The 22084-nt window shown below is 41.4% G+C and overlaps 1 protein-coding gene across 2 annotated transcripts in view; it reads right to left on the minus strand.

Annotated features, from left to right (window-relative positions):
* The window catches only part of kank1a (KN motif and ankyrin repeat domains 1a), a 39576-nt gene extending 18985 nt beyond the window's left edge, over positions 1-20591 (minus strand). The window contains exons 1-2 of one of the 2 annotated variants that reach the window (XM_079251926.1): positions 20504-20591; positions 19786-19823 (exon numbers count right to left, since the gene is read on the minus strand). In XM_079251926.1, coding sequence (XP_079108052.1) covers positions 19786-19804 — 19 coding nt within the window. In that variant the 5' untranslated portion in view covers positions 19805-19823; positions 20504-20591. Of the gene's footprint in view, positions 1-16907; positions 17024-19785; positions 19824-20503 lie in introns of those variants that run through there. The other variant, XM_079251925.1, reaches the window with a different exon arrangement.
* Positions 20592-22084: the final 1493 nt, after the last annotated feature.

Consider the following 22084-nt stretch of genomic DNA (forward strand, 5'->3'; position numbering starts at 1 on the left):
TTTACTGAAATGCATCAATAAAGAGACGATTGCAGCAAAAATATTTCTACAATACTGAAACACGGCAAAGTGGAGAAAAACATGCGGCATTGCAAGGAACTGGAAATGTCCCAGAACTGATGAAGAGACGAGAAAACGGGTCAGGAAAGCTGCCAAGAGACCTCCAGCAACGCTAAAGGAGCTGCAGGAATTTCTGGCAAGTACAGGTTGTGTACCACTCAGACAACATGGCGACATGGAAAGCAAGCATGTGGGAAAATGTGTGTTCTGGTCGGATCAGACAAAGATTGAATATTTTGGCCACAATTTCATCCTACAAAAAGTACCACAGTGAGGCATGGTGGTGGCAGTATCATGCGTTGGGGTCGATCTTCAGCTGGAACTGGGATTTTGGAGGAGGAGGAGGAGGAGCTAAAAAGCTAAAAAGTTAAAGATGAATTTCAACTTTCAACAACCTGGTAAGCCAGAGAAGACATCCAAAAGAATAAAGGCAACAAGACATCAACGGAAGATGATAACAGCTTTGGAACAGCCCAGCCTGAATCCAGACCTAAATGTAAAATAAATCTGTAGAATGGCCTAAAGAGGGCTGCAAACAGGACATGTTCTCACAATCCCACAGATTTCCAGCATCTTGGAAATAAAAAGTGAGCAAATATGACAAAGTCCAGATGAAGAGAGCTGCTCAACAAGAAGACAGTCATGTTATTGAGTAAAACGTATTAGTTTAGGGGTGTCCAAATTTATCCAACTTATCGTATAGTTTTTTCTGTTTTATCTCAATTGAATTATACAGTTTGCAAATCTACCTTCTTTATGAATGACTGTGGCTTCATTTTTTTCATTTTTATTTATTTATTTACAAACAGCAAATTTAACAGGGATGTGTTTACGTTTTATCTACGTGATAAAAAGCAGGAAAAAGACCAGTTTGTTGCATTAGTTGAATGCTTTTACTGCGTGATGCTGCAAATTGATGCTGCGAGCAAATACCACGTAAATTCAGGGCAAGTATCGTCAATACCGATACCCTTTTGCTTGAAATTTAACGGTCGTGTAATCATTTTCTCTTTATTATAAATTCTGATTATAATCAAAGATTTTTGTCAAATACATAATTTTTAGTAGCAATTTGAAAAAGACCCAAGAAAATTAAATTTAAGTGGGTTTTTTTGTGAAAATGAAATAAAAGAAAGGCAACAGTGCAAATTTGCTGAATAAAAGCAAAATCTACTAATGGGTAGTTCTCATCCACATTTTCCAGCTTTTTAACCCCAACCTGACCCTCTGCAAAAGACGCATCGATATCATCCCACTGGTACCAATCTATACCGATACTAGACTTGGTATTGATGGCATCTATATTTGGATTGATCTGCACAGCTGCAATGAATGCTGTTCTTTAATTTATCACACACCCGTTGGCTGTGAAAAACATGGCAACAACCAACCAACATCTCAATTTATTTTAAGACGCTTTACTGCAAAAGGAGAAAGTTTGAACATGACATGAAGTTTAAAGTTTGTGAAACCATGAAGAAGTCTGAAAAACCATGGTTCTGTATTCAACCTTTCCTACGAAGGAACACATTAAAACCAGCCTGGTTGTGCTTTACAGCCTGTGTTTCTCCCAAAACTGCTGTAAACATGATGTAAGCACCAAGTCAGCAGCTGAAAAACAACATTCAGGGCTTGGTACCAAGAGTCCCAGACCTGATCTACTTTTCTCAGCCGGGACATTAAAATATTTCAGCCTAATTATCCAACATTAGCCGTTTGCTTACTGCTGGAGCAGTGAGGTCATAATAAGTCTGTACGAGTGTCAGGACAGGAACCACACACCTAAAGCAACGTGTTCTTGTTCCTTCATGTGGTCATGTTTTATCCACTTGTACATGCGTACGCTGCACATCCCATCCCTCTAAAACCTCCCAGTCTGCCCAGTCTGCTGTGGATGAGCTAGAGTTGACCCAACATATCTGTTGAGACTCTCCAACATTCACCTGGCGACTTCAAGCTCACCATCTTTCTCCTTGTTTGCTGTGAAAACACTGCAACAGAATCCAGGTCGCACCTCCATCTTGAGGGGAAACATACAAGCAGGGCTTTGCTTATTTTGTCCCGACTGCATAAAAGTTTAAATTTAGAGCTGACAAAAGCCTTCTAACATCTACGGCACCCTCAGACAGAATTAACGGCTCTAAATGTGTCTGTCATTGCTTTCATAGCATACACAAGTCTCTTAATGTAGTTTAAAACCATCTACAGTTCAGTCTTTATTTGTATTAGTAAGAAAACAAACTGCTTGGATCACAACTGAAGGAGCTAAACACTAGCAGCTTGTGTAAAAAGCTAGAAGTTTCACTTTTTTAACAAATATTTGCCCCACTGCATGTGGGATTTAGCACCAGGCAACCTGGTTTCCAGCACAGTCCTAAATGAGCAAGTTGTCTTTGCTTTTTAATCTAACTATTAGGGTGCGAGCCATGCGAAGTATAGCAGGGCCCTATTGTTATTGAAATGTTTATTATTCTCGTTCTATGAACAACTCGCTCAATTTTGACCCCCTTAGCCCCTGTGAAAAGTTGCAAAACTTATCACACACCTCAAGCCCAGCGAAAATAGCGATATTCTCGGGTCCGCATGCACGCCAATGCAAAAATGCCTCAACAGCGCCCCCTAGAAACGCCAAAAATGGCCCCTAGAATGGGGTCAAAAAAAGTTTAGTTTAACGTAGGATGACGAAATTCAGTACACATGTCTAACACAAGACGAGTAAAAAAGTAAATTGTAGACCTGTTGTCATGGCAACAGGTTGTCCGCCATCTTGGCGTTTACAACCATTTTTTGGCCCGTTTTTGTCAATTTGGGAGCATCGTGTTTGAACGAACTAGTCTGAGGCGATTCATGCGATTGGCTCCACATTCGCCAGGGAGCTTCGTGACAAGATGGGGACTAAAAGTTATTCAAATCTTTCCAATAGGAGAAAGCGTGTTACTGTGGCAACCCATGGAAAAAAGCGTTCTCGCCATGAAACACTTTTCTCATATCTTCACAGAAATACATGCGATCTGTACCAAAATTAAAAGCAATCCTACTTGGTTGGTCCTTAACACATTGTAATATGTATTGTGGAGAGGGGGGGGGGGCAATTTTGGGGGGGTCCCGAGGGTCCAGAAAGGCTCCTTTGAGCTAGGCCTACGAAATTCAGCACACGTGTAACATCCCAAGATGAGCTTGAGCTAAAAAGTCCGCCATCTTGGTGTTTACAACCATTTTTTTTCCTCTTTATGCGATTTGTATTTCTTCATTAAACTTAACTGGCTCTGTGGGTCCTTAACATGTTGCATTATGAGAAAGAAGACTCGGGTGGAGCGTTCGGCATGAGGCGAGGACCCGATGGATGCCGCTTGCAGCTTTAATTTTTATTTGACTTTTTGCTTATTTTCTGACATCTATCCTGTGCAGCACTAAGTTGTTTTAAACGTGCAGTAGAAATAAATGATTGGACTCTCCCTAAGAGTTGCATCCTTTTCTTTGCGCCTTTTTTCATTAAATTTACTTTATTTCCTAGTTTAAAGGTAAAGTGACCCATTCAGCTACTTCCCCCCCCCCCCCCCATCTCTTAAGCAGGATTTGGCCTTTGCAGGTCAGCTGACCACACTAACATTTCCTCTGCACAATCTGCTTGCTCAGTTCTGAATGTGGTGACACCGGCTGGGTGTGCCTTAAAAACAACACTGCTAACACCCACATGGGAAACTCTGCATGTCCGAGACAAACAAAGATATTAGGATACACACGGCTGAAATAAAGCTGTCCAGACATTAAATTTAACTCTGCCAGCTTCCATAAACATTAAACATAAACATTAAATCATTCCAAAACATTAAATCAGCTTATCACTGACCCAAAACATCCAAGGTGTCTGCAAAGTCCTTTGATTTGAAGACCTTTACAACTCATTTTGCCACCAAACAGCATAAAAGTCTGAGCAAACAAACACTGAAAGGAGGTTCAACTTGTTCATGTTGTGCACCAGAATATTCTAATTAAAAACACAACTTTGGTTTTCAGGAAATTGCAATGGCCATTTTCCTTGAATGCCCTGCAGGGTTGTTCAAACCAGACTGTTATGAAATAATCTGGAATGCCTCCAATATTAATACATCCTAATGTGATTTATTAAGGATAACACAACCTAGTTAACAGGAAATGAATAGTTGGATGGATTTTTTTTTTTTTAACATCCACATACAGAAATCACATGTACACTCACTGGTCACTTTATTACGTACAAACAAAATCTAATCAGCCAAATACATGGCATCAGTCCCATCAGGAGGAGGAAAAATGGTCCATTAAAATTTTGTCTCGTTCAGATGGAAGAGTCAGAACAGCATTAAAGGATGGATCCATCCTGCCTTGTATCAACAGACGCTGGGATGATGTGGGACATACTTTCATTACATGAAGCATTTTTCAGTACCAACTAATGCTTTTAAAACGTCCAAATACCTGCAGAAACTACAGGTCAGTCTAGTCGAGACCTAAAATTATGACTTAAGTTTTTATAGTTTTTCTGTTTACTGGATATTCACTGGAAAAAAAGCCTCATTACCGATCAGTTCTTATTTATACTATCTTTATTTAACAAAAAAAAAACAGCCTACATGACGTTGCTGACCATCTTCTGGTGGAAACTTCCAGCAGGATGATGCACCATGTCACAAAGCTCACACCGTCTACAGCCGCTTCCCTGTGCATGAAGATGACTTCACTGGACTCCATCAGACCTGAATCCAATACCTCAGAGATTCTCTTCATACAGATTCAGCCAACAAATCTGCAGCAACTGTGTGATGCTTCGTCAACATTAAGCAACATTGCAGAGGAATGTTTCCAGCACCTTGTTGAACGTGTGACACCAGGAATTATCTCAGAGTTTACGGACCTGGTGGTAGCAAGGTGGATGTATTTTAATTAGCTTAGCATAAAGAACTCAATGATTCTAATAGTCCACAAAAACTCATCTGAAACAACTCTGTATACACACACACACACACACACACACACACACACACACACACACACACACACACACTCATACTGAGGACTAAAGCCTGTTACATCCTCCACGAGAAGCGAGAACTTTTTTCTTGTTCTCGAGGCTCCGAGAAGAAAATGACATCATTTTGTTCTCGCGGACGTGTTTGAGGACAGTTCTTGACACACCGGGCTGGCAGAACTTTTTCTTGCGAGGCTGCGAGAAGTATCGTGTGATTGGTCGAACATTGGAGGTGGGCGTCGTTAACACGGAGAAAGCATGAAGCGGAGTTGCTGCTTCTGTGTGTTTGCTGTTGCCGGCAAAACGGATTGTTTTGATAAAACAGCTGATCGAGGTGGTGAGAAAGTACGAACATTTTTACATGTGGCAATAAAACACTCGGACCCAGGGCGTGCACAACCCGTCCTGCCGCGGACGAAGCTGCTCGTTAAATATGAAACTAGAAACTCGGAGAGCGGAAACCTCTGCCAAGCACAATGTTTAAAAATCCTTTTAAAACATTCCTGGATCCAAACGGTGATCCTGATCACCACCAGAATTTAATCAGTTCTTCATTTTTACATTTTCAACAACTCTTGAAATATTAATAAAATCCGTCCGTAACCTTTTAAGTTATCTTGAGCAAAAAGACGCCGGGGAAAACAACCTCCTCGGCGGAGGTAACAACCGGGTTCATTGCACATAAAGCAGACATCGCCCCCCGCAGTGATCCCTCCCCGCTGCAGACGTGCTTCTCGTGTAGTATGTATGGACCTGCCGAACAAGACGTTTTCTCTTGTTCTTGCAGCCTCCAGTTGCTCAGTTCTTGCTTCTCGTGGAGGATGGAACAGGCTTAAGCATGATGTAAGTGTGTGGGTGGAGGTCGTCCAGCTGCCTGAAACACAAACACACTGTTACACCGACTTACATTCACTTCCTGGAGAATTACCCCCCCATCTGATCACAACCTTAACTGGACTCAACTCAGCCAAGAACCATGTGCTCATACTAAACTTTAATGATTTAATGCACGTCATGGAGAGCCGGATTTGGCCCCACAGCATGACTGGCACTCACACACACTTTCTCATACAGCCAGCCTGGTATTTCCTGGCTCTGCACGAGAGCCTAATTACTCCCAAGAAAAAGTAGATCCAGTGGTTGATCAGGGCCTCTGATCAACCACTGATCTGCAAGATACATCGGTCCGTGTTCCAAACCAGGAAGCAAAACAAAACACGAGGCTGAAGCTGAGGAGAAGGAGCGCGAGCACCAGTCTGGGTCTGCTGGTAGAAGCAGCAGCTGGCTGGAGGAAATGTTTGGGCTTCCTGTGCAAACAGTGACACCGCTCCAAAAGATCGTGCCCATCTTAAGTATTTTCTCATACATGGTGAAGAAAAACAGAAGATGTGCATTAGTAGAGCGCTGACATGCTGATTTATATGATTCACGAGGAGAAAAAGTCTACAAAACTGGATGATGCTATGCTATGTTCCAGACATGGAGCTTAATATTATTAGCTGGTTAATAATGTTTTGTTTTTTCCTCCAACAAAGAATGGACCAATAATGGTTTTTCCCAGTAAATGCACACAGTTGCACAAAAAACAGCAAAAAATATAATTTCACTTCAGTGTCAGAATGCAACAAGGCTTTTGTTGTAGACTGTTCACATCATATTTCTCAAATCTTTCTTCATTGGTTTCCTGTTAAATCCAGAATGAAATGGAAAAACCTCCCCCCATAAAAAAAACTAAAAGATCATTAATTGCAAAGATCAACATTTTTCCCCACACTACCACTCAAACTCATCGCACAATTCCCCTCCTCGCCACAGGTGGCGCTGCATCAGGAATTACTGAAGGAAGGTGATAAAGAAAAAAGCTTGTTCATCTATTTGGACAACTTCTGTTTCAACCATAGACTGTATATAAAGAGATGGGCGGAGCCTCCGTGACGTATCCCCTAGGTTTCTGAAGAGCTGAATTGAAGCTCGGTGGGCAGTTGCTACGTCACCATCTTGGCAGCGTCATGCACGTCATCTCGCCCGGAAAATACAAATATGGGCAAAGAGGTGGAACTGAGAGGGGAGCTGTGAGCGTCATGGTGGATGATTGACATAAAGCGAACTCTGAGCTTTCTGTAGCTAAAAGCTAACCAAGCTAACCTGGAGATAACAGGAGCTAACCAGCTAACAGAGGTAAGTGGGCTAAAGCTAGGTCACGTTGTTAACTGGCTAAAAACCGCGGTTGTTCTACGTTCTTCTGACTTGAAGCGGGAGATCGGGTACCTGTCAATCAAAAGGACACGCGCCGAAATAAGTCAAACTTTGAGATTAAATTACTTTAAAACGGGCGAGTTAGAAAAAAATTCACTCCCCTCACAGTTGTCATGAAGGTAAACCTGAACTATTAAACCTAAAATGGATTTTTGAACCAGGCTGTAAACATGTTTATTTCTGCTGTGAAGTTGGTCTTTTTAACATGGGAGTCTATCGGGATTTGCTTTGTTTTGGAGCCCCTAGTGGACGAAGGGGGAACTGCAGTTTTTGCACTTCCGCATAGGCTTCACTTTTAACCTCTGGAGGTTGCTGCTTGGTTTCAACCACATGGACCTGAATCCTCTTGGGTTAATCAGATTTTTATCAGAACTTTTACAGAATTCTTCCACGTCTGAACGGGAGAGATTTTCCCAGCCAGAGCCGGGAAAGTCCCACACAGGTTTTCCCACAATGCTCTTTGCTTTTGTAGTCCACTTCCTGTATTTGGTTTACTTAAAGTGGATCAAAACCTGCAGCTGACCAGAGTCTACTTTGATCTGAATCAGTTTGTTGGAGCATTCGCCCAAACGAAGCGGGCTCTCAGAGCAAACCGATGAGCGACAATCAAACAGAGCAGAACTTTTTCATTTCTGTAGAAAGGCTTTTTCTCCCTTTCCATCATCGCTCAGCACACTGTGCGTGCTCAGGATGAGGGATCGAATCGAAGACCAGTTTTAGTTAAATCCATTGGTTTCCTTACCTGAACTTGATTTTTATAAACAGGCCTGCATGAACACCTGTTAGATCATAATAGACTGGCTCAAGTTGATTTCTTTTCTCTCTAAAGGTGACATGAGGTGACTTTGCAAACTTGCACAAAACAAATCTGAATTTAACTAAAGAAATTTGAGCAAAAACATTTAAAAGAAAACTGTTCTTAAAACAATTGAAAATGATTTTTTAGAAACCACTTTTAATAAAGCCAATTTCTTCTTAATATACTATATACTATTTAAATACTATATATTTTATAATATCTACATTGTTGACTAATTTTTATATATGTGTAACTATTGTTCTAATTAAATGCAGCGTATTGGTTGCCCTAACTTTCTGATCTCTTCCACAGATGCAACATTGTAGGCAGTGAATTGATTAAAACTCATCATCTACACTTCATATTGACTCAGCATAGATGGAGGTTACTCTTGCATTTGTGTGAAGCCATTCATTCTGAGCCCCATCGCTGCTCTGTTTTGTTGGAAAAGTCCATTTCAGATCAAGACAATGGAGTGATTAACACACACCAAGTCTCTGTCGAACTTAAACAAACCAGATCTGCATCAATTCATCAGCTCAGCTGGAGGAAGACAGTGATGGTCCAGAGCTGTCAGGACCAGTAAATAAAACAATTATCCTGTTTAGGTTTAAAGCCCCCCCCCCCCCCCTTTGGCACACAACACAATAACCTCACAGCACTTACACAGACACACAATAGGAGAGTGTCTGAATGGTGCCATGGGGGTGTTTTTAAGTGGCAGCTGGGTCTATTACGGCACCAGAAACAAAACTGCTTCAGTGGGTTTAAATGAGCTGCAGGAGGTCAGCTCACTGGTCCGACAAAAACCTCGGCTCTCCGGGTTTTCTGTCCACAACAGCGTGGGGGTATTCATGTCAGGCCAAGGCCATCGGGTTCTGCTCCGAGTCGGGACGCTGGGGAGGGGTGTTTGTTTTTTTTATTTAAATAACTTCAAACCTTGTTTTTCCCCTGATTATGTCCACTTAACACAGGATATTAGCAGAAAGAGTGAAACAATGCAGAGAGGACATGTTCATTTAGTTCTCTGTGTGACCGCCTGCTAAGAAGGAGGCAAGACTCCAGCGTGATGTTTTTCGGATTATCGGATGAGTCCTGCAGCTGCATGTACAGAATACTACTCAGCTTGAATTGTGATCTGCTGAGGTTTTATTTGAAGAATGTGCTTCATGGTTTGTTGCTCAATGCACTGAGGCGTCACACATCCCACATTTGGCAGAAGCCTCGTTGCACAAACTGGCTCCAGTTCAGAACAGGCAACCATATTGTGATGTGCAGAACCTCAAACTAACAATAATTATGACTGGAATGTGCATAAATAACTTAATGACTCCCCTGTGTTTTTGCACATTTTTGTTGCCAGAATTTGCCAACATGGCTGAAACATTGTTCTGTAAACAAAGACATGACTTCCTTGACTTTTTATGACTGCTTGTTTTTTTGCACTAAAGAATGTTTTTAGGGTAGAAAAAAAAATCAATAAAAATGGTCAGACATTACTAAAAACATGTTGCGCTCCACTAAACAAGATCAGCACTGACTGCAAAACTGATTCAAGTAAACACATGAGTCAGAGAAGCTGCAGAGAGATGACGGGAAACCCGCTGATGGGCTGAATAAAGCCCCCTCTAAGGCATCTTTAGCTCCACCTTGCAGGTACCAGGTTTGCTTGTCAGCAAAAAAATAAATTTCACAATAAGAACAAATTATGTAGCTGTGCTGAACAGATTACAACTTTGAGATTAAGACACTCATGGTGATATAAATATAAGAATGCAGGATAAAATTTAAGAATCAAAGAGGTTCCCACACCCAAAAGGCCATAATGCTGGACAGCTTGAAAGCAAACTAAAACACTAAATAATAAAACTGTTTTACCACTTGTATCTGAAGAGGCTTGATAGGTCTGTTCTGCTGCTGTTTCTGTGTGTTCCAGTCACTCGACTGTCCCGTGTTCAGGAAGCGTTACAAGTGGATGTTTACGTTGCAAATGTTGGCACATAGTGCATGTTTCCTTAAGTGCATGGGACATGTTTCATAACATGTTTGTTAACTGCGAAGTGTCTATTAACCGTTTCAACGCCCTTAACTTGTGCCAAAATGATCCCACATGGTCTGTCTTCACACTTCTTCCTTTAAACTCCACTAGAGCTATTTTCACCTGGACACCTGAGCGATTGTAGCCTCAGTTTCCTGTTCTTACTGACCGGATGGGAGGGGCACCTGGTGTGGTCTTCTGCTGCTGGAGACCATCTGCTTCCAGGCTGGAGATTAGGGGTAGGGAAAATTGCATCCAAAAATCAAACATCGGGATTTTTGGCTTCACAATTTTTACATTTATAGATTTTTTTAATTAAATTTTTGTCATTTTTATTATTTTTATTGATCTTTTTACTTGTCTTCTTTGGCATTATATCAAATGTGTGTTTTTCCCTAATTGAAATCATGAAAAATGACAAGCAAAAAAAAAGGTTTTGTACAGTTTTTTTTTGTTGTTTTTAATCTACGAAAAGCAATATTGAAGAATTGTGAAAAACGCAATTAAAATCAAATAGACACCCAAAAAAATCGGAATCGATCAAAAGCATATCCTCCCAGCCCTACTGGATATGTTGGATGTTCCTTGGTTGGAACAAGCAGCAACCTCCAGCGGTTAAAAGTGAAGCCTATGTGGAAGTGCATAAAACTGCAGTTCCCCCTTCATCCACTAGGGGCTGCAAAACAGAGCAAATCCCCATAGACTCCCATGTTAAAAAGACCAACTTCACAGCAGAAATAAACATGTTTACAGCCTGGTTCAAAAGTCCATTTTAGGTTTATAGTTCAGGTTTACCTTCATGACAACTGAGGGGGGAGTGATTTCTTTTTCTAACTCGCCCGTTTTAAAGTAATTTAATCTCGAATTTCTGCAAGGGGCTTGTTTTGATTGACAGGTACCTGATCTCCCGCTTCAGGTAAGAACGTAGAACAACTGCGGTTTTTAGCCGGTTAACAATGTGACTTAGCTTTAGCCCGCTTACCTCCGTTAGCTGGTTAGCTCCTGTTATCTCTGGGTTAGCTCAGTTAGCTTTTAGCTACAGAAAGCTCAGAGTTCGCTCGATGTCAATCATCCACCATGATGCTCACGGCCCCCTCTCAGCTCCACCTCTTTGTCCATATTTGTTTATTCCGGGTGAGACGATGCGCATGACGCTGCCAACATGGCGACGGTAGGAACCGCTCACCGAGCTTCAATTCAGCTCTTCAGAAACCTACAGGTGACGTCACGGAGGCTCTGACCATCTCTTTATATACAGTCTATGGGTTGGAACCAGTCTGTCCTCTAACCTCTGGCATTTTGGTTCAGACAACTGCTGCTCTCTGAATATTTTCTCATTGCCAGATCATCTCTCTAAACGCTGGAGATGGTTGTGTGAGAATCCCAGACGGTCAACAGATACTCCATCCACCCCCATGATCACAGCCCCCCCTCTCAGCTCCATCTCTGTCCATTTTTGTGTTTTCTGTGGAGATTACACGCGTCACGCTGCCAATATAGCGATGATAGGAACCCCCCAATGAGCTTCAATTCAGCTCTTCAGAAACCTAGAGACATCACGGAGGCTCTGTCCATCTTTTAGTCTATGGTTAAAACAAACACGGCAGCATGTTTCCTTTGACGCAACCAACACAACGTATTTAACAAGCTGAAAGGTGGGCTCTGGTTCAGGCTCGTGATTTTTCTAAAGTATCCTGAAATCCTGCGAGCTGCACATTCCTGGAGGGATTTGGAAGCAAGACGTTTCACTCTCTCTTGTTAGGCTTCGCAAGAATGCGGGCCATCTACAGGTGTGTTCAGAGCAGAGACAAATATTTCACACTGAAGTGGAGAAATCTTTTCTACATATGTGCAGACACCAGAAGCAGGAATGAGAAACCGGTTTCCTGTGTGACATCCATGGGAAGATTAATCCGATAAGGACTAAAGTTAATTTGTAAAAATGACCAAAGCCAAGAGTACACCTGATGGATGATCACTCCATTACTTTGATTTTCTGAGCCAACTGTGAGCTTTGTGAACAATAGAGTGTATCTACATGAATAAAACAGCTTAAACTGAAGCTTACTGCTCCTTTAGGACCAGTAAAGATGGAAAAACACATCACCTGATTGGATGAGACATACGGCTGGAAGGGTCAGAATGGGGTAAAAACTACATGAAAACACGGATCCATCCTGTTTTCTAGTGTTTCAGGGTGATAACGGTTGTCTGAAGGTGTGGAGGATGTTTTTATGTCACAGTATGGGCTCAGCATGGCATCGTTTAACCAGCACAGCCCTGCAGAGTTACCATGCTGACCATAATCATGGATGTGCAGCCGACAAACGTGCAGCAGCTGCGTGATGCTTCATGCCAATATGGAGCCAAACAGTTTTCTATCCTGATATTTCTCCAGGCTGAATTTGGGAAACGTGCTGTCGTCCCTGCAGCTTGGAACTCCGACTATCTGAAATGAAAACATCTGAACTCATTTCATACCGTCGGTTCTTCCTTTTACTTTCCAGACGGTGAGAAGCTTGTTAGCAGTAGCTGCATTTCCATCACACCTAGAACTAAATATTGCAATAAAAAAAAGCTAATGGAAACACATTTGGGAAAAAAAAAAAAAAGTCAAATGTTGCTTAAAAGTTTTTATACACTAATGTGGTGGATTTTTCAGATACAGAAATATATCGCAAAAGTGTAACGGAACCAGTTTTTTTTTGCATGCACGTGTCCAGAGACGTGACGTGGAGGCTTGTGACCAGTTCATGTCCGAGTAAAGTTGGCGCGGTGTGGAACAGACAACAGCAAATTTCAGAGTTTCAGAAAAGAAAATGAGTCAGAAAAGCTTCAAAAAGTCAAATTAACGCTACGTGGCTGCCTAGCGTAAGCCTCCGTTTTCGTCCCATCCGGTCCGGATGACGAGACGCGACGAGAACGGAGGCTTAACATTGTTCAATGGAAACAACTTTCAATCGTGATTGTTGTCAAAACTTACAAATATTGCTTTTATTTTTTAAAAGAATGTAATGGAAACGCAGCAACTGTGTCTGTTTTGGTATGAATAAATTATTGGTCACTAGCAACAAAGTTAAACTTAGGTCACAACTAAAAGGTCGGGGCAGGAGTCTCTGCTTATATATGCCTCCACCCCCTGTCATTTCTGAATTATTGTTCAATATTTTTGGGACATTATCAGGATTAAACGAATAATAAAAAGCAGAATCAAAAAGCCAAATGCATGTCTGCTTATATCTGCAAAGGACATACTGACAGATACATAGGCGCATTTCATACACATGTACACACACACGTACACTACACATACATACACATACTTGCATACACCTGTACATGTATATGCAACAATAATTAGTGAGAATGATGAAATAATATGTTTCCAACGTCGTTCAGTTGCCCGGGAACGAGTCTGCACTCATACCGTTCTGCTTGTTGCTTAATGGTCTTAGTTTTTCTTTTATCTGGTTTGGACGTGTGTGCTGCTGGTCTCTTGACCAGATCGCCCTTAAAAGCAAGATCTTGATCTCAACTGGATTTTCAGCCTGGTTAAATAAAGATTTGATAAAACATTTCAATGCATGGACAGAATAAAGACTGGATGGCAGTCGAGACAGTGTTTAACTTGATTAAGAAGCTTTAATCGGAGCAAATCGCTATGACTACCACAGATGTGGTTAGTTCAACTCAAGTTTGGTGATTACGATTATTCAGAGAAGCTCTCTGCATCCCGTTAAAGAGAAACTAAGAAATGCAGTTAATAGTTTTAATCTTACAAATGCACCAGTTGTTTTTATTCTAGATGGTTTGATAAAAAAAATGTTTTTATTGCTCTTTGACTGTAATTTCTCCAGTTTTTCTGAACCTGCATCAGGTTGCGAACGCGCCACTGGACTGAATACAACTGAAATTTGTTTCATGTTGTGTTTTATTTGCTTTAGAAATGAGAATTTGGAGCAGGGAATGAGGTCAGGATGGAGTTGCCAGTGTCACAGTTAGAAGCTGGAAAACAGAGGGATTTGCTGGTTTTAGCGCCCAGCTAGCTGTTACGGGGTATTCAACATGCTACGTCTGAATTATGAAGACAAACCACATGAACAGACACTTTATGTTGGACTTAAAGATCAGAATTCACAAGTTTTCTCCAACTAAGTAAAACTTTGTTCCGGTACATTTTAGTCTTTAAAGGGGTGCTATGATGGTATTTGGAGTTTTCTGAGCTTTCTACAGTGTTACAGTGTTGAATCCTTATCAGACATGTGAACGGCACTGTTTTTTATCACCTAAACGCATGTTTGAGTTTGAGTTCCAGCACTCTCTCCGTTCGGTTTCCATGGCGATGAAAAACGTGTAGTTTTAGGGAGTTTTTTCTACTTGGAAATCCTTGTGACGTCCCGGGGGATAAGGTTCGGTGATTGGTTACCTTCTACTGGTTAACAAGGGCATGTACAAATACATCAGGCGGGTGGAAAACGTGGGATAAAGTTATTCCCAACGATGGCTGGTGAGTTTACCAAAGAGAGACATCCTGCTGCATTCGTTGCTGTGGGTTGCTGTTTTCCACTTCGTTTTCAGGCTCTGATTCAGGTTCCAACATGTAGGGCTGCATGCTATGTGTTGACATTGTATTTTGTTTTTTTTATTGAGTTCATATCAGCCTAATCCTTCTGTTTATGAGATGTTACATTGATGGCGAAAGCAGGTGCGGTGCGCGCTCCCGATGTAACGCAGTGGCGGGAGGCGGGGCTTAATGCGGAAGAGTCTCAATCCACTCGTTTTGCCCGCAGGCTGATCTGACAGCCTACGGAGAGGGTCGGTCTGAAGTAAATAAAGCCATTTGTGACAATAACTCAATCAATCCCAGCCCTTCTGGGCTCAGAAATAAAAATAAATTAGCCTGAAATGCACATAATAGTTCTACTTTAAATATTCTGCAACGAAACGGCAAACCTGCAGAAGTAAAACAATCAGCAACAGACAGTGGTGTTGGTCATTGCTGTAAGATCGTCACACGCTGAAAGTTTTCCTGAAACCCGGCGTGAATATCCGTCCTCCTGATGTTGACTGATAATGTTTTGAGACCAGATTTCTGCAGCTCATCTCAGTCAAATGAAGCAAGAGTAAATAATACGGTTTATCCAACATCCGGGAAGCATTGGGAAGCATTTTGGGAAGCGTAAGGTTTCCTGCGGACTGGCTGTCTGAGAACTGATATTTTCTACATAAACAGATGAATCCAGTAAAAGCCGACAGGTTTGTTGGCTGCCTGCTTCACTAGCTTTCCTTATAAACCCTCCTTTGGTTGGTTTTGTACAATTTGCCATTTCCAGCTGGACGATGCTGTTTAATGCATCAGATTTTATTTGTTTTCCCAAATGTTCTGGTCGTTGCTTCTTTTTGCATTTCAAACTGCACGATCTATAAGGCTGTATAGTAATTAGGGGTGAGGAATAAAAAAAAAGTCAAAATATCGGGTTAATTTTCTTCACAATTTTAAAAACAAATTTTATAAAAAAAAAACTTTTCTAAATAAATAAATATATTCCATTATAAAATTATTGTAATATTTATTGTTTTTATTGATCTTTTTACTTGTCTTCTTGGGCATTATAACAGCAGAATGATGGTCTGGCTACTGGGTTGTTTTTTCAAGAAAAATGCCGAGCATTTTTGTACATTTTTCTTTTGTTTTTAGTCGACAAAAATCAGCAATTTTGAAGAATCGTGAGAATCGCAATTTAACATCAAATCGGCACCCAGAAAATCAGAATCAAATCGCGACGAAAGCATATCTTCGCAGCCCTAATAGTAATGTTTTGTATTATTCGTAACAGTGATTACCTGTTAAAACCATTGAAATCTCCATTCAGTAATAATAATTTAAAAGCATACGCCGTCTCATCGTTGTGTTCTGGAGGTTTACCAGGATGCTACAGATATTCCCCGACTGTCCTGGTCATGCATCACAGTCTAGTTCTCTCTGCAGGGTTTATGAATAAACAACTAAGAACTAGAGTCAGCTGTTAATCAGAGCTGCAGCAGAGTCAGATGCAACGCAGGAGGTGAACAGTTAAATATATCTCCATGAGAAGCTTGAAACTGGACTCCTAATCCAACTTTAGTCCTATTGTATTCCTGTCCAGATGAGTTTTATTTAGCCCAGATGAGAATACCCCCCCCCCCCCAGCAGAGCTGCACAATATATCATCTGAGCATCGTCATCACAATGTTTGCAACAGCAGGTCCTGCAAAGTAGGAGGCAAATGAGCTCAACATGCTCATTTCTCCATCTAGGACGTGTAGACACAGATGGGGAGCCGGTCCGTTTTCGTTTCCAACTGCTCCGATGTGGGCAGTCGGAAATGAAACGTAACTCAGGACATGGCGCAATAAAAACAAGCAACAAAACAAGAAAAACTCAAATACAGACAAAAACTGGACTTATAACATGCAGAAAAGGAGGTGAAATGACTGCAGGTTAACTGTAAAGATGGCAGGAGTGCAGCAGAACTTAAAGAGCCTTTCAAGTAATTGAATATTATTACAAAAATTATCATTAAACTACAGTTTTCTCCAAAATCGTGCAGTCAAATAGTCAAACTGTGACACGACTGCTCAGATTATAACACAAAGACAAGGTAGCAAACAGGAAACAAGACAGACAGACATGCAGTCGCATAAATAACCAGAGAGCACAAAGGCAAATATGGTTAAATGAGGAGGGAATAAAGAAGTCTGGTTACCTGGACCATTGCCATTCACGTGCACGGTTTGAGCCATGGCTGCAGCTGTGCGCTCTCAGTCCCACAACAAGACTCACTGCAGTCATGCAACTGCCATGCATCAAGTCCAGGTTACCATGCAACCTGCAAAGCGAGACAAACAGCACATCAGACAAGTCAACAATGCAGACAGAAGCAGCACGAAAACATCCTGAACATTTCTAATACAGACACATTTTCCATCCGATGTGCATTTTTACATCCACCAACGAGTCAGCTACATGTGATGCAACTCAGCGTTTTCACAGGTGTGTTTGCATCTGACATTCATGAACATAGAGGTCCAGTGTGTGCCGGTTCGGTTATCATCAATGGAGACATTATGGGCAGAAACAAAGAAGCTGCTGTCCTGTCAAAATATGGACCGCAATGAGGAGAAAACATCGACTTTGTGGACTTCAGACACGGCGGGTTTGTTAAATCTGAGAGACCAAAATAAGAAGAACACGTTGTCTTTTAAAGGCCAATTTTAGTTCAGACTGAAGTCTTTCATTCCCTGGAGCAGGGACACCTAGTGGTCTCTTGGAATAAGAAGCTGCTCGTGCTGATCTCCTTCACTCAGACTTTCCCACCCTCCTTTTATGACGGAGGCAACAGCTTGAGGACTGAGACCCTGACATCCCTCTTTTCAGCTCCTCCTGAAGAAACCCAAGATATTCCTACAGGGAAGTGAGAAATAATCCGTTCAGAGAGTCCTGGGGTTTCCTCCCAGTACAATCTGCCTGAAACCTTCCAAAAGGACACAGCCACCAATCAGTGATCTCACTCTTTCAGTCTTGACCCAAATCTCTTGACTACAGCTGAAGGCTTGAAAGTAAACAGACCAGTAAATTCAAAGCTTTTGGGATTTCCATCCCAACTTTGTTCTTCGTCTGAATTCATGCTGAAGATGTTGGTCTAAGAAGGCCAACAGGGTCCCAACCAGACCAGTCTGAGTTCCTGTTCATGAAGACAGCAAACAGGACTGGTGCAATGGAGCCACGATGGAGTCTGACCAGCAAGAACTGGTTCAAGTACAACATAATCACATGAAAATGCAAAATATTTTAACTGATTTATCTTTTAACGATCCAACAATCTGATGACTCCCATGAGAGGATCACGGTGATCTGCTGTCGTAGTTATAAAGCTGCAGATAGGGAAAGATGGACGTGACGACAGTCTTATGCATGAGAAAAAAATAACCTGATAAACGCTTTGCAACTGCTGCAAATACAACATTTCTTCTACTTTTCCTCCCAATCTGTCAAACAAAAGCTAGTTGAGCCGTTTCACCAGAAGCAGAATGAAGACCAAGCAGCGAGGGATCAGCCATATTTCATAGCACGCCATGCAGGAGGTAAAGCGCGTGTCTGAGATCAGGAAGTGCAAGAACGTGCTTCGCAATGAGCTTATAAAACTTCAGAAATCTGAGTCTGCTTAAAGGGACGAGAAAGAAGCACCGCGGCTCAAGAAAAGCCTCGCTCCGATTCCCGCAGCGTTACTGGGCGTTCACGTCTCTGCTTTGTAAAGTGAATTATGGATCAGATTTCCTCCAGAGAAGCTAAATGAATCATTTCTACATCCAATAAACTGCAGTCATGTTGCTGAAGGCCATCCGAAGATTTAAAATCAACACAACTGAGGGAAATCCATAAAAAAAGATAATCAAAAAGTCTGAATTTTTAGTGTAGAAAAGTTTAAATTCTTCCGATTTAAGTTAAAAAAAACAAAACTTTACTCAATGCATTAATAAAATGATGTGGACCACCGTTTCAGGTTATCGCCGTGCCAACGGATCTGTAGTAACGGTGCTACGCAAACAAAAACAACCCTCAGTGACGAAAACAGTCATTTGTTGAATAAAAATAATTCCAATGAGCAAAAATGTACACATTTACTTATTTTAAATTTCAGCCGACAGCCGCATGTTTATTGTTTATACAATACTCACCATAAAAGTAAAATGAATTCAACATGTGATATTTCCCCTTATGGATCAACTGGTTTCCCAAATCAATCAAATCTAAATTGAATAATTGAATTGTGATAAATCACAGGTGTCAAACTCCAGCCCTCGAGGGCCGGTTTCCTGCAGGTCTTTGTTGTCTCCATATTCCAACACACCTGACCTAAATGCAGAAATAGGTTGACTAGAGGCTGCTGGATCCATTTGATTTGAATCAGCTGTGTTGGTGGATGGAAAAAAAACAAAAACCTGCTGGATACCGGCCCTCCAGGACCGGAGTTTGACTCAAATGGCTGACTGGCGAGTTCATTTCATAAAGAAAACCTGCAGTATAACCACTCATGTTCAACATATTTCTGTTGGTTTTCAGCAGAAATTCGTTGCCAAAACCACCTCGTAACCTCCTCGCAGGATTTTTCACACTTTCTACATATGATGTATGTCTGGTCCAGATCTGGACCCAAAGAGAGACTGGTCCTGCTCAGACTGACTGGGACAGATCACTGGAACAAATATGCAGAAATTAAGTGAAACACACACAAATGGAAGAACTAGAAGTGCAGAACGGCGCTGAGGTATTATTTTGCCAGCAACTGTTATTATACCCGTCCCCGTCGAGTCCAGCAATGATCCGGATCTTTCCCAAAATCTAACAACTCCAAAACTTTGTCCAAAACTTTAAGATATGCTGCTGACAGACAGACAGACGGACAACATAAAACCTGATCGCAGTCATGGTGGAAAGTCAGAAAGTCCATTTTAAACAACTGTTCTTCCTAAGATACAGACCGTTTAGGACTTTTGTTAAATCACTTTGAGATTAAAAACTAAAGAAAACTAAACAAGCTACATGCAAGTGAACACACACACACACACACACACACAACTGACCAAACATCTCCTGTTCCATGAGCTGCCAGAACGCAAACCTGAAAAAAGGAAAAGATCCTGAGAAATAATGTAAACTTCCATTTTATCCAGTAATTCATGTGCAGAACGGAGTTATCAGAAAGAAGCCTGCAGAGAAAAACCACCAGGCCAACCGCTCCAATATATTCATGCAGGTTTTAGTGAGCAAAAATCAACTTCAAACAAATTAGACATAAAATCTGGAAAAATCAGGGAAAAAAAGAACAAAAAAAACCAAAAACCTTGTAACACAAATAACAGCAATGTCAAAAACAAACTAGGATCTCAGAAGTAATAACCTGCAGTAAAAACTAAAAGAAGAAAGCAAACAAACCTTGCAGCCCGATTTAAGACATTAAAGGACGACTCTGCACATTTCATTGACTTCTTTTCTCTCCTTCCTGCTACAAAACGGTTAATGATCAACGAGTTGAGGAACTCTCATTGGTGCAGTTTACTACGCGACCTTCAGCATGTCTCCCTACGCCTGTCAGACAACCTCAGCTTGTAAACCGTGTGAAGTCACCTTAACAAAGACTCGAAATGTCAAATGCAACTTCGGATCTCTGCAGTTTGGATCCAACATGCAGTTTATGGACTTTCCACTGCAGCGTTAAAGGTTAACATCAACTAAAACGTGTCGCTGCACAAACATTTCCGCGTCATGCAAACGACTGTTCAATCTGCTGAAACGTCTTACCTGTAGCTCTCATTCTAACTTCCTGCCGCAGCACGCAGGTAGAAACACAAGCGAGTGTGCAATGGTCCGACGGCGAGCCGTACCCAGCAGCCCTCTGAGGGACAGATAGGTTTCACAGCTAAGATTAGACAACTTCCTCAGATGACAGCCAAACGATCTGAGTCCTATAAGGGGAAACAGGACTTTAAGGCTGTTTGGGTGGAAGCGACCCCTCCGCTGGGCCTCCAGGTGAAACACATGGCCGGCTAATGCCGTTAACGACCTCTGGTTGCTCTGGAGTCTGCGCTGCCATTCAGATGACGCAGTTTATGAGCAGAATGTAGCAGAGAGGCTTCTCGTAGATAGTTACATATCAACCAGCAGCAGCTGAGGGTGAAGACGGAGAAGTCCAACTAAAAAGTTAAGGATTAATTATACTGATCAACATTCCAGTCAGTCATTCGACCATAAACCCAACATCAACTCATGACAACGTGCTGCTTTTCACTTTCATTTACAGCAGTTTGCAACTCTTAAATGTCCTGACACTATGACCCGCAAGCAGGCCAAAACTGCCAAATAAACCCTTTACAAGACTTCCATCTACACCAGCACTGGCTTTTTTTTTTTTTTTTTTAAAAGGACACTGAAAAATCACTGAAACATGACAAGTTTTCATCCAACACCTCTTTGGGAATCACCTTGTTGCTGCAAAAAACACCACTATGCATTAAATCTTCAGCAAATGGGAACAAATGATTCACTTCTGACCATCCACACCCATCTTTACTTTGGTCTGGAGTAAGAACTGGACTGATAATAAATGAAAAAAAACCAAAACAGTAAGACCAAAAGAAATTAAGAATTAGTGCTCAAGATAGTTTAAAAAAGATCCCAACAGCTTTTGAGGAAGTAAAATACTGAAAACGGAGAATTTACAACGACAAGCAGAGTTTGGGGTTTGCATGATTACTTTTAGTATCCAGTAAAAAAAAAAAAAAGTCATTTTAAAGCATTCGGCTACAAAAGCAGTCGGTCCAAACCAAGCTGTCGATCTGTTTTCTACAAACTCTGGAGTCGTGAAGAAGCAAAGTAAACTCACCACAGAAAGAAGGGATCCGTGCAGAAGTCGTGAGCTGTGCACGGCTGAAAATGTTGCATTAAAAGAAAACAAACGGAGCGGTGACATTACCGAGACGAACCAGAACAACTCGTTTTGTTCTACTTCAGCTGTTACTTAAATATGCAACAAAGACAGGCAGCAGATTTACTGCAACTTGGCTTCTTCTCACTGAGGTGAGTCCATGTTCAGAAGACACCCGACAGGCTGATTTATTAGGATACAAGACGACGTGCAGGAAACATTTAAAGAAATGCAAAGTAAAGGTGCATTTTGGGTTGTAATGACAAGTCAGCTGAAAAACAGGCTTTACATTTGCATTAAAAAAAAAAAAAAAATCAATTTTCCACAATCAGCTCAATCAAAACACACGTGGAAGGAATCTGATGAGCAACGTGTGAACAAATCTCTGACAAATCAGACCAGTTTGCGACCTCAAGAGTTAAATGTGTTTAATAAAATTGAAACTAAATCCAGTTAAA

The sequence above is a fragment of the Telmatherina bonti genome (genome assembly GCF_933228915.1).
Source record: "Telmatherina bonti genome assembly, chromosome: 13".
NCBI classification, from domain to species: Eukaryota; Metazoa; Chordata; class Actinopteri; order Atheriniformes; family Telmatherinidae; genus Telmatherina; species Telmatherina bonti.